The following is a 20,358-nucleotide window of genomic DNA, read 5'->3' as shown; positions in this document are numbered from 1 at the left end:
TTTATATATCTCTGAAATTTAGAACGCTGTCCCTGTAACACTCAGGTAAATGGAACAAATTTCAACCTTCAAAACAAAATTAAAATTTTACCACATGGAGTCTTGGCACTGCTCTTTCTCAAACCCTTTCCCACTCCGTACATGACACTCTCCATTCTCTCCTTTCTCAGTTATTGGCCATTTTCTTTTAGTCCACTCTTCTCGTTGAAATTAGCCCTTTTCAAACAACCTACTTTCACCACCATAATCTCATAACTCAACATTTCCAATCTGTCAACCTTTTTAACTCAAAACTGACCATATGTCATCCACTCACAGCCAGTGTCATGCCATACTCAACTAAGAATTTATGTCCGACATACTTGTTCTCATAGAAGAGAATATCCAACATAGATTACTGCTCATAGATATTTACTGTATTATTTAAATGCCTTTAATCAAATATTTATAAACAAATATATCTGCATTGTAATCTCTGTTCAAAATAAACATATCTGCATCATAATCCCTATACTAAACTATGTAATCTCAAGTGTTTCTGAAACAGTACACAATTGTGTCTTATCTTTATGTCTAAGAAAAAAACACAATTGTAATCTTAACTTGTATGAAATTGAGCTTTTCTCCTTGAGACTCCACTGAAAAGGGGCAAATTGCAATAAATAAATAGTAATTAAATAACGTAGCACAACTTTGGGACAAGCTTGTAATTTTCAAGAACATGGCTCATTGCTGAAGATGGGCTTCCTTAAACAGTAGCTACTAGCATAGGATGGGTGACAGCTGCATAAAGACTGTCTGAAATCCATAGGGTTGACTTTAGAAACTGCAGATCTTCTCCCGGTAACATCTTTGTGAATAAGTATAATCAAATTAACCATTTCATGCACCAACTTCATGGGAAAAAACAAGTGCAATGTACAAAATCCTGAAGAATAACCATAAATAGAGAAACCAAAATTTGATATTCAACTCACATGAATAACCAAATTCTCTAGCATATGAAAGCTCATTAATACAGTACAAAACAGTCTGATTTTGTGTACACTCTCATTACTAAAAATTATTAGCGTGTATTAGAATATATAACCTGCATTTTTCTTTTGTGTGGTTTAATTTATAATTCTTTCCCTGACAAATTTCTCTTTATGTTTTTGTTACATTGTTCAGGAAGACTTGTCTCATTAAGCCCCCGTTTCTTTAAATGTGTATACTTTTGTGCATTTTTCTTAGTAACCCCAAGGTTGTGCAACCTTAGAGTAGGTTGTAATAGTTAACAGGATGTTGGGGACTTGACCCCCCACTTCACCCAGTTCAATACTTTTTATTCGTTTTATGGAATGGGTGAGAGGAGTTGGAAGCAGACAATGGCAACATAAACAACATTCATCTAACCACTATGATGTTAGAGCCTAAAAGCAGTTTATCAGTTTGACCATTTTGCAGAAGACAAGCCTTCATTTTGTAAACACAGTATCAGAAAAGCATCTTTCTGAATTAGATGCCATCACTAATATATTTTCTCCATTCCTCTTTTTTTAATCCAAACAGTATAATTTCAGTTAATAAAGGAGTTATAGAAGATTATACAATAGCCACAGGGATAGCAAAGGTGCTGTTTCACTACATTTCATATATAAAACTACTATAAAACTCTTACTGCAGGGTTTTCAGTGGCTATTATCAGGGAAGGTAAAAAGGGATGTAAGCTGCAGTCCCTAGCTCCACCTACATAACATCTTATTTCCTTTTAGTTTTGCTGATGAGATTCATCATAATGTTGCTGTTTCAGTATTTTTATTATAGCTAATTGCTGCTTTTATATTCATTTAATCTTTAGGATGTCATCTGAGAAGATTACCATATCTGCTGAATTCTGCCTGAGAGCACAAAGGTTGTCCTGTGTGAGAGTCATTGTAACTGCATTCTAGGAACTCAGAGTAGCTGATATTTAGTATTGCTGAGTATCTTCTCCTACATGGGGCTGTTGGAAGGTTTGCACCCTATTCAGATGCTCAGTTACCAAGCATTTTGATGACTACCTTTTTTGATGAATATGAATTTGGTCAGTTGTAGTGAACACATTCACCTTAAAAAATATATTAATCTTTATGAAGAAATATTCAGCCATATTTATAATTATAAAAATTGCAATAGTTAGTGACTTGTGTTTTGCATGTTTAAACTATGCTCTTAGCATTATTTCTTTTCTTAAGATCTCCACATTTCATGACATGTCCACTATAGCCAGTTCCTCAAACATTTGACACAGGTCAATTGTTTCAGAAGAAACTGTAATGACACTACATGTCATTTTTGAAGTTTTAAAGTCCCTTTGTCTGCCATTTTGTGCTTGCAGGATTTATTAATGACTGGTGCCAGAAGCATGACCTCAAACTGAATGCTAAGAAATGCTTCGCTATCCCCTATGGGGAAAATGGCATCCCCACTAATTATCACATTAATAACAACGTACTAAGCATGCAATCAGTCGTGAGGGACTTGGGCACCCATGTTGGTAGCAACCTGACTTTTGACCATCATGTTGCCTTCATTGTACGGAAGGCTTTTTACATGGCCCATGTCATAAATAAGGGTATTTCATCCAGGAACAAGGAGGTCATAACAACCCTGTCCTCCTCCCTTATCAGATCCATTATTGAGTACAATGCCCTCTTTAGCATGTACCTTGCCAAGCACATGCAGCAACTGGAGAGACCACAAAGGTTCCTGACCAGAAAAATCCAGGGTCTCAAACACTTATCCTATACAGATAGGCTAAAATCCCTGTCCCTCTACTCAGTCCCATACAGACTGCTCAGAAGTGACTTGTCTGGCATACAAGGCAATCTCAGACCCACCCTTGATGGAGTTGCTGCATATTCATAAGTCAAACTCTACTCGCGCAACCCACATGCAATTCCTTAACCTGGTCTGTGATATTAATAGAACTTGTTGGTGGGATACATTTGTGTCCCAAAGACTCCCCCATCTGTGGAATAGATTCCCTCTTCATGTAAAGCAGAGCACCTCTCTAGCCCTCTTTAAGAGAAACCTGAGCGACTGGATGGGAAACAGAAAATACACCCCTGGGATCCCACCTGTGTCCCTGCTGGACAAGGGAAACAGGTGCTGACTTTGAAGAAACATGGGCGAAAATCTTGGCTAGGCTTATAAGGACCTCTGGCCCAATAGCCTAGTATCATCCTATGAACCTATTTATTGCCTGTCTTATTATGTGAAGATCTATAAATTACACTTTTGCAAATAATCACATCCTAACACTTTTGTAATGTAGCCTGCAGTATGTCTCTTACTCTTCAATTAGTAACAGTTTTGGCTGAAATATTTAGTTTCTCAAAGAGGGCAATACAAGGCTCCTCTTCTGTATACTTTATTCCTCCTGATTTACTTGATTCTTCATGTACATGATTTATGCTGGAATGGCCAAGTTCCAGTACTTTCTACCATTAAACAAATATTGGTAGTGCTCTCTGTCTTTGCGTCTGAGACTGAGATAATAGTCCCTCAAAATATAATGGGAAAATTAGCAACACCCTAATGGGTGCCTACTTACTTTCAAGCATTCCTACTGATTATCCAACATTCTCTATGCTATCCCATGAGACCCATGGCCTGATGACTTTATTAGATTTATGTCACAGGAAAGGGTTTGGAAAAACCCATTTCAATGATATCGGATGTAAATGCCTTAAGTTAATGATATATCAGAAATTGCTGAGAAGCTTTCAGTGTATTGGATTCAGGACAAAGCAATTGAGATGAAAAGGAAAGCACTGTAATCTATAAATGTAAGTGTAGCTATAGCCCTAACTGTCCATAATGTTGCGCCATTACCCATTTCAGTCAAATATCTTCTTAAGACCCCTTTCTTTTCTTTAACAGGGTTTTGAATGTTAGCAATGAGCTTTGTTAGTTTTATGTTAAGGTGCATTAGCTGACTAAAGTTACAGGATTATAACTGCATTTGATTTCCACTGGTACTTTACTTAGATGTACATTGTATCTATACCTTGTGCAATGTACTATTATTCCTGAGCACTGATTTAAAAATGCATCCTCTCAAGTAAAAGTATACAAACCTATATCTATTTCTGCTAAGTTGGCCAGATGATGTGGATATAATTGATCTGTAAATAAAAAGAAATTAAAATTGATAGCCTACCATGTTTGCTGCCCTTGTCCCCTCCATCTGCTTTTCCACGGACTTGATATTCTTCCAGGTATGTAGATCTTCCCGTGAATCGTAATGTTTCTTCTCCCTGAACACCTTTTCTTTTATTCAATGCATATTCTTTTTTCAGCTCTCCATCACTCAGTTCATTTACTGGCCATTCTTCAATGGGTTGCAAGGTGGAACTGGACTTTTTTCTTCTGGGCATATGTTCAAAATAAGTAACAATATGTCCTTTTAGCTGTGGAAGTAGGTCTTCCTCAGGTGAACCAATTCCACTGTCATTCCCTGATGAGCCGTAGTCTGTTAGACTTGGTTTTCCTTCTGCCTCTTCATTCAGGGGATGATAGTGGTCCTTCACCAGTTCATACTGTCTATCTTCCACTAACTGCTGCAGATTGGTTCCACTTCTACCACAGAATTCTGCTGGAGCTGATAGTGAGTAGTTATGACTTTGCTGACTGTTCTGTTTTGTCAAAGCATTCTTGTAGCGGAGTTCCTTAAATGTTGTTACATTTGGCCCTCTCCTGTCTTCATCACTTTCAGGAGCAGCTCTCATTTGTTTCTGCTCAAAAGCTGCCTGAGACAGTTCACTTGCAGGCGGAAGCTCAGTATCAGGTGAAAACACAATCAGCCAGTCACTTTTGTCATTTCTCCCCTGAATCTGCTGCCCTAATGTGCTCTTTTTCCTCTTTTGTGCTAACTCATGAAATGATGTGACAGTTTTCTTTGATGGCTCATTTATATTTGATCTTTGTTTTTCATTGTCTAAGCAGAAGTGATGGGTGTTCAATGAATCAAATATCACATTAATTTGTGTGTTAGGTGCAGATGAAATTGTGCTATCGGGCAGATCATGTGGTGAAGCTATTGCATGTTCTGAACAGTTAGCAGAGTTTTTGTTTACTAAATCTGGCGTTTTTTTACCCATACTCAGAATTAATGGTTGATTATGTTGTGTACAGTGAGTTGGGGCTTGAGTCTCACCATTTATCAATATATGCCCTAAGTTACCAGCAGCAGCTGATGGTTGTCTGGTTGATACTTGTGTGCCATTTTGCTCTGAATCAAGGTTTTCTGAATTTTTGTGTAATGGAGTGAATCTAGGAATATGCTGATTGTTTAGTAGCTCTACTGCAGAGGTAGCTGTTTTGTTGTCTGTTTCACTATTTATAGCTGATACTTTGCTGGGTGTATTACTGGTGGAATAGTTACTTTGGCATAATATATCAGGAGTGTTAGCCTCAGATGCACTGAGGGTAACAGAATAAAGGCTGCTTTCAGATTTGGGTTGGTGGCATTCTCTATGGGACAAAATGTCATGCTTCTTCTGTTCGTTGGTATCAGATCTGAAATCATGTTCTTCTAGGGGCACAATGGTAGGCTGGCTTAAAGGAGATGTGGCTTCTTCATCCTGGTCCTCTGATGGAAACTCTTTGGAGCAAGTAGAATTGGGACTGGAATCAGAATCAAAGTCTGAGCAGCTGCTAATAGAAGATGAGCTTGTTGGGCTAGCTGTGAACTGTGAAGGGGACAAAAGAGTGGTTGGTGAAAGAGACTCCACATTGGTAGTAGAGACTGTATTCCTAGCAAGAGGCTGAGCGGGTAGCTTTTCAAGCTGTGGGGGGTGCAGCTGGCAGCACATGCAAGGAAAAGAAGGATTATTAAAGTTTGCATCCACTTCAGATGGGATACAGTTCTTGTGCAGACAAAGACTGCATAACTCCTTCTCCCATGTTTCTTTTTGAGCTGACTTCCCATTAGCGTTTGATTCATTATTGTGGTTTAAAGTTCTTAGGCTTGCAGAGATGTTCCTCAAGTGAACAGTGTTCAAGTTCTTTAGGATGCATTTTTCTGGAGCAAGCATTTCTATTCACTTAGATCAATGTTTCCCAATGAAACACTAACAGGGCATTCAAGATCTTGTTTTTTTCAGAGCACCATTTATTTGCTATCTTCTTGCAATTGTCCTCTAAAGGCAGAATGTTGCTTACATCATCACAGCAAGACCATAATAAATGAAAAACTACTTAATGTATTGTTACAGAGAAGTTAGTGAGATACCACTTAGGTGCATCTTGTTGTGGTTACTCCAATCCTGTCAGGTGATGCTGAAACAAAAAGCGTAGAGAAAGTCTCATGCTACAAAATGGGCTGTATTCCAGAACAGAACTTTGCTGCTTGCATGCTCATTTGCTGGCTGCCCTGTTAAAAACATGTTACTGTGGTGTCTGGAAGAACTGGAACTGCTGCTCTTGCTCCCCAAATCCTTCTATTCACATAGTTCTTTTCTGACCTAAAAAGCAGGGGAAAAAAGGGTGGGGGTTGCAAAATTAAGAACAAGTTTTCAACTTACATATTTTTGCTTATTTCTATGTAGCTCATATATGCCTTCATATCACCTGAACCCGATCTAACTGTACCATGTTTTACTCTATTTGTGAAGAGGTTGACAGACTATGTCAATAAATTTTAAGTTAAACATTATCCTAGCTAACAGGTAGATTCAAGTTCCGAATGCATATATTTATTGCACTAAAATAATAAAAAGCAGCAACTTTTCATGAATCTTCGTGCACATAAAAACAATATGTAAATACATAGGTATATCATTTTGTACATAATTACTTGAAAAACAGTAAAAATTAAAATATATTCGCTTTTATTTAAGCTTTCTTGCAGTCACCAGTGGTTTCACACTGTGTCATTCATTTAAACTAGGTAAATTACAAACTATTAAAATGCATTGATAATTTTCTTCTATTAATTCTAGTCGATTATCAACATTTATACACTTTAAGTTAAAAAAAAAACTTTTCAAAATCATAGATCATAAAACAGTTTTGAATCCATTGTCTGACTTTGGCTGGCCATTAGCTGCCTGGATCTGACCCTATCCTCCTTAACTTAGCATCCCTGTTATTAACCCCCCCCCCCCCTGCTGGGACTACCTTCTTCATGTGACATTTCTCAGTGACTATTTTTAATGCTCTTTTGTTGGTGTCATTACTTGTAATGTTCTTTGTTATGTTACAAGAGCTTGTTGCTAAATGTGTGACTGTTTTTACCTACATAAATGCTACCATGCATGCAGGAAGCTAACCCACCACAAGCCATTTGTCAAGCTTTTTTCTCTAAATCTTCCTTTCTAGTTAATCAGAAAACTAACACTACTTAATTTATTCATACTATAATCCAACAACTCTGTAGCTACATTTTTTCCTCCTTAAGTGAATACTTAATTAGGTCTTTCACAACCAGTATTTTAAAAGATAATTAATAATTATTAGGTGCTGAACATTGAGCATTTAAAGATGTATATTATTGGGTTTGTTAAGAAATTCAAAGATGTGGAGCTGAAGGAAGGAACTAGGTAGGGCAGAAAATGTTAGTGCTGTAGTTAAGACGTGGGGTGTAAAGCAGGTTCAAAGAAATGTTATATATGTGTATATATATATATATATATATATATATATATATATATATATATATGGGTCTATTTCAATTAAATGAAATACCATAAAACCGACAGTCAAAACAACAAGACCACACACATGAAATCCCAATAGAACGAACGTTCATAAGACCGACACCATAATATCAACACTAGCAGTACCAAAATATCAACACTAGCAGTGTGATAATCCCACTTGAGTCAGTGTATGACGTTCCTTCACCTACAAAGTATATAATACACAGTTTCCTGTAGTTAAGGTTTGGCAGTACCCATTCACGTACCTCCCGTTATGTTTAACACTAGCCAGTAGTATATCGCTAGCTATGTAAGTCACATTTCCCGCCACTATAGTATTGCCAATAGTTAGCACTATTTCCTACAGAATGAGTGCTGTACTTTTGTAAGCAGATAACAGATATATATTGAGCCCTGTACCCTAAAGCAGTCGTGTTCCGAACTGAGGAAAGTATGGCAGACGTCAACAGTGAAGCGCCTGGAGTTATTGGTAACATCTATCATACTGTCTCTTCACAGGAAGGCAAGAATCTACTGGTCATTGATGGATATCTGTATCACTTAGAGAGAACTAGAGGTTTAAAATGGTATTGGGGCTGCTAATACAAGAAGAGCCAGGGTTGTAAAGGGAGAGCTGTAACCACCAGTATGCTGGACAGGGACAGGTTAGATAAATCTGTTGTTCACCAACATCCAGGGGATCCAGAAGAAATTGAAATATATGTGGTTTGCCATGATTTAAAGGTGAGAGCCACTTACAGTAGAGACACACCTTGTTTATTGGCGGAAGATGCACTCACGTCCACCTCTTTGGACAGTATACACACTATACCTCACAGAAAGGCTTTGTTACAACAGATAGGGCAAGTAAGTAGAAAGAATACTGTGAGGCATAGTCATATACAGTTGACATTGAATAATATAGATTTCAATGATTATCCACTAAAGAGTGGTACATTTATAAGTAAATTGATGTCAGATTCAACAACGGATACTACAGTGTTAGTATTTACCACAGTAAATAATATAGCAATAACCCACGCCTGGGTGTGGGTAATGCGGGATTTACCCACGGTTGGCGTGGTTTGGTCCCGAGGGCGAAGACAACCGTGGGTAAATCCCACATTACCCACACCCAGAAGTGGGCTATTGGTATTATACTATGACATTATTTAAGAAAATAAATAATTACTTTTCTTAAATAATGGCATTGTATAATGCCTCTTTGCTGCCCTTCCAAGACGTGGGGTGTAAAGCAGGTTCAAAGAAATGTTATATATGTGTGTGTGTGTGTATATATATATATATATATATATATATATATATATATATATATATATGGGTCTATTTCAATTAAATGAAATACCATAAAACCGACAGTCAAAACAACAAGACCACGTGCACGAAATCCCAACAGAACGAACGTTCATTAAGACCGACACCATAATATCAACACTAGCAGTACCATAATATCAACACTAGCAGTGTGATAATCCCACTCAGTGTACGACGTTCCTTCACCTACAAATTATATAATACACAGTTTCCTGTAGTTAAGGTTTGGCAGTACCCATTCACGTACCTCCCGTTATGTTTAACACTAGCCAATAGTATATCACTGGCTATGTAAGTCACATTTCCCACCAGTATAGTATTGCCAATAGTTAGCACTATTTCCTACAGAATGAGTGCTGTATTTTTGTAAACAGATAACAGATATATATTGAGCCCTGTACCCTAAAGCAGTCGTGTTCCGAACTGAGGAAAGTATGGCAGACATCAACAGTGAAGCGCCTGGAGTTATTGGTAACATCTATCATACTGTCTCTTCGCAGGAAGGCAAGAATCTACTGGTCATTGATGGATATCTGTATCACTTAGAGAGAACTAGAGGTTTAAAATGGTATTGGGGCTGCTAATACAAGAAGAGCCAGGGTTGTAAAGGGAGAGCTGTAACCACCAGTATGCTGGACAGGGACAGGTTAGATAAATCTGTTGTTCACCAACATCCAGGGGATCCAGAAGAAATTGAAATATATGTGGTTTGCCATGATTTAAAGGTGAGAGCCACTTACAGTAGAGACACACCTTGTTTATTGGCGGAAGATGCACTCACATCCACCTCTTTGGACAGTATACACACTATACCTCACAGAAAGGCTTTGTTACAACAGATAGGGCAAGTAAGAAGAAAGAATACTGTGAGGCATAGTCATATACAGTTGACATTGGATAATATAGATTTCAATGATTATCCACTAAAGAGTGATACATTTATAAGTAAATTGATGTCAGATTCAACAACGGATACTACAGTGTTAGTATTTACCACAGTAAATAATATAGTTAAAGTTTTGCAACGTTGTTTATTTTAAAGCTGTCTCACTATGTTAAACCCATTTAACATAGCAAAACAGTAAAAAGCAATGGAGATCTTGCTTTCTCCATTGCTTTTTTTTTTTTTAAACCTGTCTTGCTATGTTAAATGGGTTTAACATAGCGAGACAGCTTTAAAATAAGCAAAGGAGATCTCCGTTGCTTATTTTAAAGCTGTCTCGCTATGTTGAACCCATTTAACATAGCGAGACAGGTTTAAAAAAAAAGCAACGGAGAAAGCAAGATCTCCGTTGCTTTTTACACACTGTGTCACTATGTTAAAGGAGTTTAACATAGCAAAACAGCTTTAAAAAAGCAACGGAGATCTCCGTTGCTTTTTTTAAACCTGTGTCGCTATGTTAAACTCCTTTAACATAGCAAGACAGTGTTTTTAAAAAGACTTTTACTAATGGAAAAAGTCCGGGCGACCGGACCTTTTTCCATTAGTATAAGTCGATTTACAACGTGCACGCTGGCCAATCAGCATGCACGTTTTGGAATATTAATGGGGGGGTCGTGGTATAATCTGTATGATCTGAATCATGCTACTATCTGGCTCATGGACGGAACTTTCTTTAGCAAAGCTGTGACTATCAGACAATTGTACAGTGTGCATGGTTTGGTGAAATACAGTAGTAATAGTAAAGCTGTACCATTGTTATTTTCCCTCATGTCAAGAAAGTCACTGAAATCATACAACTATCTGTGGCATTGTATATTTCATTTGTTAAGTGAACATGGCTTTGAGGTTGCTGTCCATTATGTGTTGTGTGATTTCGAAGTTGCTGCACTTAAAAGTGTTAGGATGAATGTACCCAGTGCCCGTTCCAAGGGTTGTTTATTTCACTTTGGCCAGAATGTCTGGCGGAAACTGCAATCATTGGGATTATCATTTGTGTATAATACTAACCAAACCTTTCAGTTAGCTATTAAGAGTCTGGCTGCTCTTGAGTTGGTTGGTTGAGTGTGAAGTGATTCCAACATTTCAACTACTGAAAGAATGTTTTCTACCGGAAGGTAGAGATGTGGTGAGATATTTTTCAGATTAGTATATTTATGGAAAACAACGTAAGTTTAACACTAGGATGTCTTCCAGTGTACGATTTCCCCCACTATTTCCAATCGCATTTTGGAATATTAGTGAGTTAAATGACATATTTCTACCGCAAACCCAAAACTCATTAGAGGCATGGCACAGGAGATTGAAATGTCTCCTAGGTGCACGGGGTATGGATTTGGCTATGTTATTGGCTGCATTAGTGGGAGAACAAAACTGTGTCGATGAATTACATGTCAGGATGGCTACAGGGTGTCCTCCTTCACCAAAGAAAAGGAAACTGATTCTCCGACATCAACAGTTTAGGACAGTACTGGTGAATAGAGCAGCGTATACATGTCTGGAATTTGTTAAGGCAATTGTTAAACTGCTTATAATGTGACTGCTGTACCTTGTATTGGTGTTGGATCACAAGAGTGCAGCACTGGTGTATGGGGTATGTGATTGTTTTGGATGATGGATAGCGGAACTGTTCTTTGCGGCTTCGCTAACACAGGTGTGTGCTACTGTGACTGCTATACACATTATGGAGTGATATGTATAGTGGATTACAAGTTTGAAATGAATTAATTTACCAGTCTTTGTATGTCGGGTCACTATTCACTGATGGAAAGAGGGAGATAATATCTATACTGATTTCTTGCACTTTATCAAATGTTTTGTGTCGTATATGTGTCTACTGGCTTTGATTTGGAACATTATTAGCAAATGTATGTGACGTAATTGGGGGTTTTGTACATATGTTCAGTTTCAACGTCTGCAGTCTGCAATGACGTTTAACACGTTCTCGGTTTGGGATTTGCTGTCCTGTTGTCGGTGTTTTGAAAGTCGGCATTTTGACAGTCGGTGTTGTCAGTGACATTGTTATGAACGTTCATTCTGTTGGGATTTCGTGCATGTGGTCTCATTGTTTTGACTGTTGGTTTTATGGTATTTCGTTTAATTGAAGTAGACCTATATATATATATATATATATATATATATATATATATATATATATATATATATATATATATATGTGTGTGTGTGTGTGTGTGTGTGTGTGTGTGTGTGTGTATTTATGTATTTATATTATATCAGAAACTCGAAATTCATATAGTCAAGACCATATGACTGAGTTTCTGAAAACTGGAAAGTAAGGAAAATCAAATTTATGTTTTGCAGGGGGTCAAGCCCTCCTGCACCCCTCACCCCCTGCAAATTATTTATACCTACTATGAGATCACACTACAGTGGGGAAAAGGGTAAATTCCCCAATCCCCACGGTACCACAATCTACATAGAAAGCTTCAATGGGGAATTTACCCTTTTCCCCACTATTGTGTGATCTCAGAGTTGGAATATATAATTTGCAAGGGGTGTGGGTGGTGCAGATCCCCAAATGGGGGTGCAGGGGGGCTTACCCCCTGCAAAACTTAGATTTCTTTTGTCTTAATTTTGAGTTTTTGGAAACTTGAGCATATGTTCTTGACCATATGAATTTTGAGTTTCCAAAAATTTGATGATATATATATATATATATATATATATATATATATATATATATCATAATAAGGTTTAAAGTAAAGAGGTTGGGATAAGCAGTGTCACAAAACAATTTATATAGTTGGGAAATACCAGTAAAGCTATTCAGGTATTGATGAAGACTGGGGTATAGCGGATACTGAAAAAAAAGTAAAGGTTTGGAGATATGGTAAGCTGAAGATAACAATGACATTTTTCCTAAAGATGTACAGGCACAAATCTGTTGATTTAACAAGTGAAGTTTTTGTTGTGTTTTTAATGCTTTTGCATTCTAAATTGATTTCAGTGGTAGTGAGCTGTTGTTCCGTAGTTTAGCTACACTATTTGAATATAGAGAGTCATCTGTAGTATTGGATGATTTGGTTATAGTGATTAGTGATTTTTCTCTAGAGTGTAAAGTTCTGTTGGGGAGAACTGTTACATTAAGTTGTTAAGGGCTGGATAATTTCTGGCTTATAGAGAAGTCTGTGTACTGTTGTTAACTGAGAAAGAACTAGGTGAGCTAGGTGATGTGCATTTCTAACATATTTAATTCACTAAGAGCTAGGCAGTGATGTGTTCTGTTATAGTCTACTGTAAATTTGGATATGTTATTATAACACTGCTCAAATGTAGACAGTTATGACATTTGTTACCCCATATCTCTATCCAGACAACAACTTTTTTTCTTCACTAATACCATGCTAATCCCACAGCTTTTTATCTACTGCAAACTCATTCTCCCCACCTCTTCCCACCGCATACAAGCCATTAGAGAATTTCATAAACCCCTCTGGCATCCTTTTGATCAGCTCCCTAAGTCCCACTCCCCATCTTTCAGAATTCCCATGGCCCTCTACTTCCTAAACTCCTTTAACTTTCATGTCAACAACTTTTCTAGTCTATCTCCCTCTAGCCAGCACATGCAACTCCATCCTATCTCATTTTCTAATTGCCCACCCTCCATTTCCTTTGGCTTACAGTTCTTCCATTGTACATTCATCCTTATTGTGACCTATGCGACGATGCATGGTATTGCCAGCTATGCCAGGAGAACTAAGGCAGTGGATATGTAACACATGCCAGCACAGCTACCTGGAAGTTTGTAAATAAGTATATGTCACTTGTATATCAAACTGATTTGCACAGGTGTGTGTTGAAAATGCATTTGTAAAGTTGATTGTGTTAAAAATGTACCAACAGTGGGTCCTGACTGTATTGTAACTGACTGATTAAATGTATATGTTTTAATAGAGGATACTGGAACAGAAGGAGTTAATTTCAATCCACTTGACTTTGAAAAATGTTCTGAAATTAAATTACTGGGCCTAGCCCATAAAGATGTTATCTCACAGTTTTGAATGAAGCCAGAGATGCAATGTCTGTAAGAAGCATGGCTTGTTAGTCTCTGTAGGAAGAGCAGAAATATTAAAATTGTTTTACAGCTTCCAGATGCTGCAGTAAACTTTAGCAAAGCAGGAGATATGTATTGTAACACATGTCTGGTAAATCCTAGCAGTTTCTAGCCAAGGGAGAAACATGGGAAACAGAATTCAGATGACCAGATGTATGTGATGTCATTTTGTAATCTAGGGCAAAACTGATGTTTTAATAACAGATGAGAGAGAAGTCTCAGATCAGTCTGTTTTTGTAACCTGACAAACAAGGACCCCCTCATCTACTTCATCTTGTCTTGCTCTAGTAAGTGAACCAGGAAATAGTAATTCTATAGTTCAGTCAGGAAAATATAGTGAGATTAGTTAAGTACTGTTTTTCTGTATCTGTGTGAATTTATTCATCTGTGTTATTTTAATGTTTTCCAAAAAACAACGTAGACTAGCAGACAATGGTATCCTGATAAAAAATATTCTTTATTATGCCATAAGGCACATAAAAAAGGCAAAAAGCCTACAGTTCAAAATTCAAACCAGTTTCGGCTTATAAATCAAGCCTTCATCGGTGAAGAACAAAAAGCAAAAAAGAACCAAAAAGGCTGCCTGCCTTATAAAGGGAACACCTGTCAATCATCATTGCAGACAATTAATGAGCTACAAATATTCATTTAAACCAGGGGGAAATAATCCACCTAAATTACTAATCCATCTTTTCTCTAATTTGTTAAGAATATCATGCCAAGCAGAAACCTTTCAATGATAGTAAAATTAAAATGAGCACTAGAGTGTTTCAGTGGGTGGTTATATAAAGCATTATTGGTACGTTGGTGCCTAATATCAGATAAATGCGCTGCAATTCTAAATTTAACAGGCCTAGATGTCTGTCCCACGTAGAATGCAGAATAACTACATGTAGCTAAATAAATGACCCAATCAGACTGACAATTAGCAAACACAGAAATATTGTAGACTGTACCAGTATTACGACTGGTGAAACTCTTGGTTTTGTTAATCTTACAACAATATATACAGTGGCCACAGGGGAAACGCCCACTAAGATGATCACCCAATAGTGTCCTCTGAATGTTGGTCCCTAAGGGATAATGCCCCTTCTTGTAATGATTACAAAGGGAACCCAAATTCCTACCTTTCCTAAAAGAAAACTCACACTTCTGATTAATAAAGTCACATAGTCTCTCATCAGCCAGGAGAATGTTCCAATTACGTTGTACACTATCAATAAGTCTAGTGGTATTCCGACCATAAGTAGTGGTTAAACACAGTACTGAAGTGTTATTGGACTCAGTCTTGTTGTAATTCAACAGTTGTTCCCACTGCATAGAATCAACCGAATTCCTTGCAGACAATACTTGTCCCAATTTGTAGCCCCTTTGAATAAACCTAGCCGTAAGATCATCTTGATGTGTTAAATAAGTGGAGTTATCTGAACAAATACGTTTAACCCTCATGTACTGAGACTTGGGTGTATTTCGACATATATTAGGTGGATGATAGCTGGTGGCATGGAGGTCGGAGTTGTATTGGGGGAACTTATGATGAACCACAGTTTTTAAAGTGTTGTCAGGATTCTTGGTGACCAACACATCCAAAAAAATCATTTCATCCTCACTGTAGTTGACCGTAAATTGAATTCCGCACTTGTTTGAATTAAGATAATCGACAAACTCCTGAAGATACAAAAAATTGGACCTCCAAACCAACCAGCAATCATCCAAAAACTGCCTCCATATATCCATGTCCTGCAGAAAAATGTTATGATTAGAGTCATAGATCATTTGAAGTTCTAAAAAAGCCATAAATAAATCAGCATAAATCAGGGCAAAATAAACTTGGGGTTTATAGTCCAGAGGACTTCAACCAATATTTCAAAGCTTCAATACCAGCCCGATGGGGGATATTCGTAATCATGATGATACATCAAGGCTACACAATAACCAATCAGGTTCCAGTTGTGAATCAGAGACAATCTGTAGGAATTCTTATTTTCATAGGTGGGTGAGTGGGTGGGTGTCAAGTCACCACTTTTGAGGGGCTGGCAGACCTTTTGGTGAGGGAACAAGTCCTTAGCACTTTGCCTGAGGACATGACAATCTGGTTGGAAGACCAAGAGTGTAACTCTGCAGATGTGCTGGAGAAAAAGGGGGCTCTCTATTTAGCAAGCAGGGCATCACTGCACAAGAAGGGGATAGCCAGTGCTGCACATGGATATAAGGGAACCCATGATGGGCAGCCTAAACCACCCCAACAGAGCCCAACAGTAACAAGGGAAGCCATTAGTACAGGTACACGGCCAGGATCAAGGGTTAAATGTTTTAAATGTAACCAGTTGGGACATGTATCATATAGATGTCCATTGAAGCAAGGTGAGGAACAAAAGGTGGGGGGGCCAGCAATTGGGAATAACAGTATACCAGTGGTAAGTTGTCTGGAGACAACAGGGGTACCAAACTATCACCAGAGGTTATATCCTATCTTAGTGGAGGGAAAACAGGCCACTACTAAGAGAGACACAGCCTCTGACACAACCATTTTGAAGCCTGAAGTGGTTAAACAGGAGCAGTATTTGCTTGGGTAGTCCACTCCAGTCATAGCTTTAGGAGAGACCCCTTTCCAAATGCCTTTGGCCAGGGTTCACCTTGACTGGGAGGGTGGGAAAGGAAGCAAACAAGTAGGTGTGTTTGAGGATATCACTGTAGATGTCTTGATAGGGAATGATTTTGATAATGCAGTACCTTGTGAGCATGCAGTTACATGCAGTTAGGCTTTGAGACAGGCATGTGAGTCTGGTAGGCTGGAGGAGACCCAGACAAACCCCACACCTGAAGCCAGAGTTGGTGAGGTGGCTATTTCAGGGAGGGAGCTACCCTGTAGCACTGAGCCTGAAGGTGAGACATAGCTGCTGGTAGGTACTGATGTTTGCTTGGACAGACATTCAAGAGCAAAAGAGAGTGGTAGCACCCAGGCTGACAGTGAGGCACCACTGTCAGAGGATACCAGACTTCCTGTGGAAGGGAAGTTGGTAAGAGTTACAAAGATAGAGTTGAAACAGGCTCAGCTCTTGGACCATAAACTAAGCGGTTTGAGGGAGGTAGATAGGGAGATGCCTGATTCTGAAGAAAAAGGGGAGCCTGTATAGTGTACCAAAGGGTTACTGTATAGAGAGTGGACCCCTGAGGGAGGGCTAGAGGGTGAGATAATACAGCAGTTGGTAGTACCTAGAGCCTACCATCTGGCACTTCTGTCCTTAGCCCATGATATTCCTTTTGCAGGTCATTTTTGCATAAAGCATACCAAAAGAAGTATTATGAAGAACTTTTCTTGGCCTGGGAATGCAAGGGATGTAACAGGGTACTGCAGGACTTGTGAGCAGTGCCAAAAAGTAGGCAAGGCAGGAGACAAGGTCAAGGCTTCTTTGATGCCCTTACCTGTGCTTGAGGAGTCATTTCCAAGGATAGCTATGGATATTGTGGGGCTTCTGAATACCCCAAGCTCCATGGGGAAGAAGTATATCCTGGTGGCAGTATATTATGTTACTAGATAGCCTAGGAGGCATGGTAGGACTGCTAGGCAGGAGGTGGTGGCACTGTCCTCCATTGAGGCAGAGAAGGTGTCAAATGCTGTGTTAGAAATTTTCAGCAGGGTAGATTTCCAGAGAGAAATACTGACTGAGAGAGGTGCCAATTTCACGTCAGACCTGCTGACTTGTCTGTGGAAATGCTGTGGGGTGAAGCACTTAAAGACCACTCCCTACCATCCCCAGACTAATGGTCTTGTGGAAAGACTAAACTGTACACTAATGACCATGCTATGGGCATTTGTAGACCAATTTAAGAGAGAGTGGAACATATATTTGCCCCATCTGCTGTTTGCATACAGAGAGGTACCCCAGGAATCCACAGGTTTTCACCCTTTGAGTTGCTGTATGGATATAGTGTAAGGGGACCTTTAGATTTGATTTGTAATGAGTGGGAGGGTGAGTGTGAATCCCACACAAGGAGTCCATTGTGACATATGTCCTAAACCTCAGGACTAGGGTTAGGGATCTCATCGCCCTGGCTCAGGAGAACTTGGCAGGAACCCAACAACAGAAAAAGGTTTGGTTTGACAGGAATGCTCAAACCCGAGAATATGCTGTGGGACAGCAGGTTATGGTTCTCATTCCTGTCAGACTCTATAGGCTGCAGACAGCTTGAGAGGGACCCTTCAAAGTGGTAAGGACTGTCAATGATGTTAACTACATGGTAGAACTACTAAGCAGGAGGCAGGGGACCAAATTGTACAATGTTAACATGATGAAATTTTGCCATGATAGGGAGACCCTGGTGCTAAGTATTTGTAGTAGGTGGCAGGGGGAGTCTGAGGGGGGATCTATGGCTACATTGAGCCACCCAGCAAAATGCCAAGTTACTAAGGTGGAGCCTAGGGTTGCAGGCATATGACATAACAGTGCAACACTGTAGTGGGGTCAGCAACGCCAATCCAGATGGATTCTCAAGACAGGGAATAGGTTCATGTATTCCCAGACAAGCCCATTCCTGTCAAGCAACATTTCTCAAGGGTCACTTTAAAAACTAGCTTGAGTCTTCAAAGTGGGAAGAGGTGTGACAATGCAAGGTACTGCTAGCTATGCCAGGAGAAATAGGGCAGTGGATGTGCAACATATAACAGCTCAGCTAGCTGGAATTTTGTAAATAATTATATGTCTTTTGTATATCAAACTGATTTGTACAGGTGCTGTGTTAAAAATGTATTTGTAAAGTTGCTTGTGTTAAACAGTGTACCAACAATGGGTCCTGACTGTATTATAACTGATTAAATGCATATGTTTTAACAGAGGATACTGGAAGAGAAGAGGTTAATCTCAATCCACCCGACTTTGAAAAATATTCTGAAATTAAATTACTGCGCCTAGGCCATAAAGATGTTATCTCACAGTTTTGAATGAAGCCAGAGATGCAATGTCTGTAAGAAGCATGGTTTGTTAGTCTCTGTAGGAAGAGCAGAAATGTTAAAATTGTGTTAAAACTTACAGATGCTGCAATAAACTTTAATAAAGCTCAAGATATGTATTGTAAGACATATGTGCTAAATCCTGGTAATTTCTAGCCAAGGGGGTAGCATGGGAAACAGAAGTCAGATGACCAGACATTCTGTAATCTAGGACAAAAATGATGTTTTAATAACTGATGAGAGAAAAGTCTCAGAGCATTCTGTTTTTGTAACCTGACAAGGAAGGACCCCTCACATAAGTCATCTTGCCTTGCTCTAGTAAGTGAATCGAGGAATAGTAATTCTTTAGAACAGTCAGGAAAATATAGTGAGATTAATTAAGTACTGTTCTCTATATCTGTGTGAATCAATTCATCTATGTTATTTTAATATTTCCTGTGATTCAAACTCTGGTGTTTATTGTAAATAGATATTTAATATGTTCATGTACTTTCATTATTTATTATTAAATACATTTAAACTTTTCCTTGTGGCTGCTCTTGTAAAGAATATTTTAACTGTTAAGATTACTGCATCTATTTGGTGACACACTGTGGCCACTCCTGAAAGCCTGACTGTTTAGTCAACATTACCTTTTGTATTAATATTAATTTCACTCAGTATAATTGTGTACCCTTGTAATAGCCTTAGAGTAGTTGGCTTTGGAGTGTCTTGTGGCAGTAACTACCTTATAGTCTGGGTAGAAGGGGGCATAGCTAGTAAATATGTGCCAACCTTTCCAAGGTGTGTGTGTGTGTGTGTGTGTGTGTGTGTGTGTGTGTGTGTGTGTGTGTGTGTGTGTGTGTGTGTGTGTGTGTGTTTGGAGCAGGGACACAAAGCACTGTTTTCTCAGAGAGAGTGGTGGAGGACTTGGCTTGGACACTCGGCTGAGGACTCTACTCTATAGCTGTGTCAGTGGGGAGTCTTATTGGGGATCTGGAGAGAGAGTGAAAACCAGCCCCTGGACTGAGTGTGTTACCTGTGAGCTCTTAAGGGAAATTGTGCTTGATGCAGAGATCTGCATATGAAAATACTGGGTGTATCCATTTTTGTTCCAAATGAATGTTCCTTTCCAGTGTCAGTGGTGAGGATTCAGGCTCCTTGACTACAGGCCCAGAGTGGGGACATCAAAGCCTCACACACAGATAAAGTCACATACATCTTTACCATGGCTACATGCAGCTGCCTAAAGTACCTCTCTACTTGAATAGCTCATTCCCTTTATCTCTTTTCTCTTACATACCATCTCTGCACAATCTTCAGTGTTTCCCACTTATTAACCCCATTATGACCTCCTTCCTCATGTTGTTCTCCCCTCCTTGTTCTCCAGTGCATGCTGACAACAGCCATT

General features: G+C 38.8%; 1 protein-coding gene across 2 annotated transcripts in view; it reads right to left on the bottom strand.

The window, feature by feature from the left end:
* Positions 1-20,358, bottom strand: part of RUSC1 (RUN and SH3 domain containing 1) — a 539,195-nt gene that overhangs the window by 466,479 nt on the left and 52,358 nt on the right. For both annotated transcript variants that reach the window (XM_044080219.1, XM_044080220.1), the window contains exon 2: positions 4,187-6,491. In XM_044080219.1, the coding sequence (XP_043936154.1) occupies positions 4,187-6,062 (1,876 nt within the window). In that variant the 5' untranslated portion in view covers positions 6,063-6,491. The remainder of the gene's footprint in view (positions 1-4,186; positions 6,492-20,358) is intronic.

This window comes from Protopterus annectens, chromosome 8.part0 (genome assembly GCF_019279795.1).
Source record: "Protopterus annectens isolate FY-2018-M chromosome 8.part0, PAN1.0, whole genome shotgun sequence".
NCBI classification, from domain to species: Eukaryota; Metazoa; Chordata; order Ceratodontiformes; family Protopteridae; genus Protopterus; species Protopterus annectens.
Note: the sequence above shows the minus strand (reverse complement) of the source record. Positions and strands in the feature narration are given on the sequence as shown.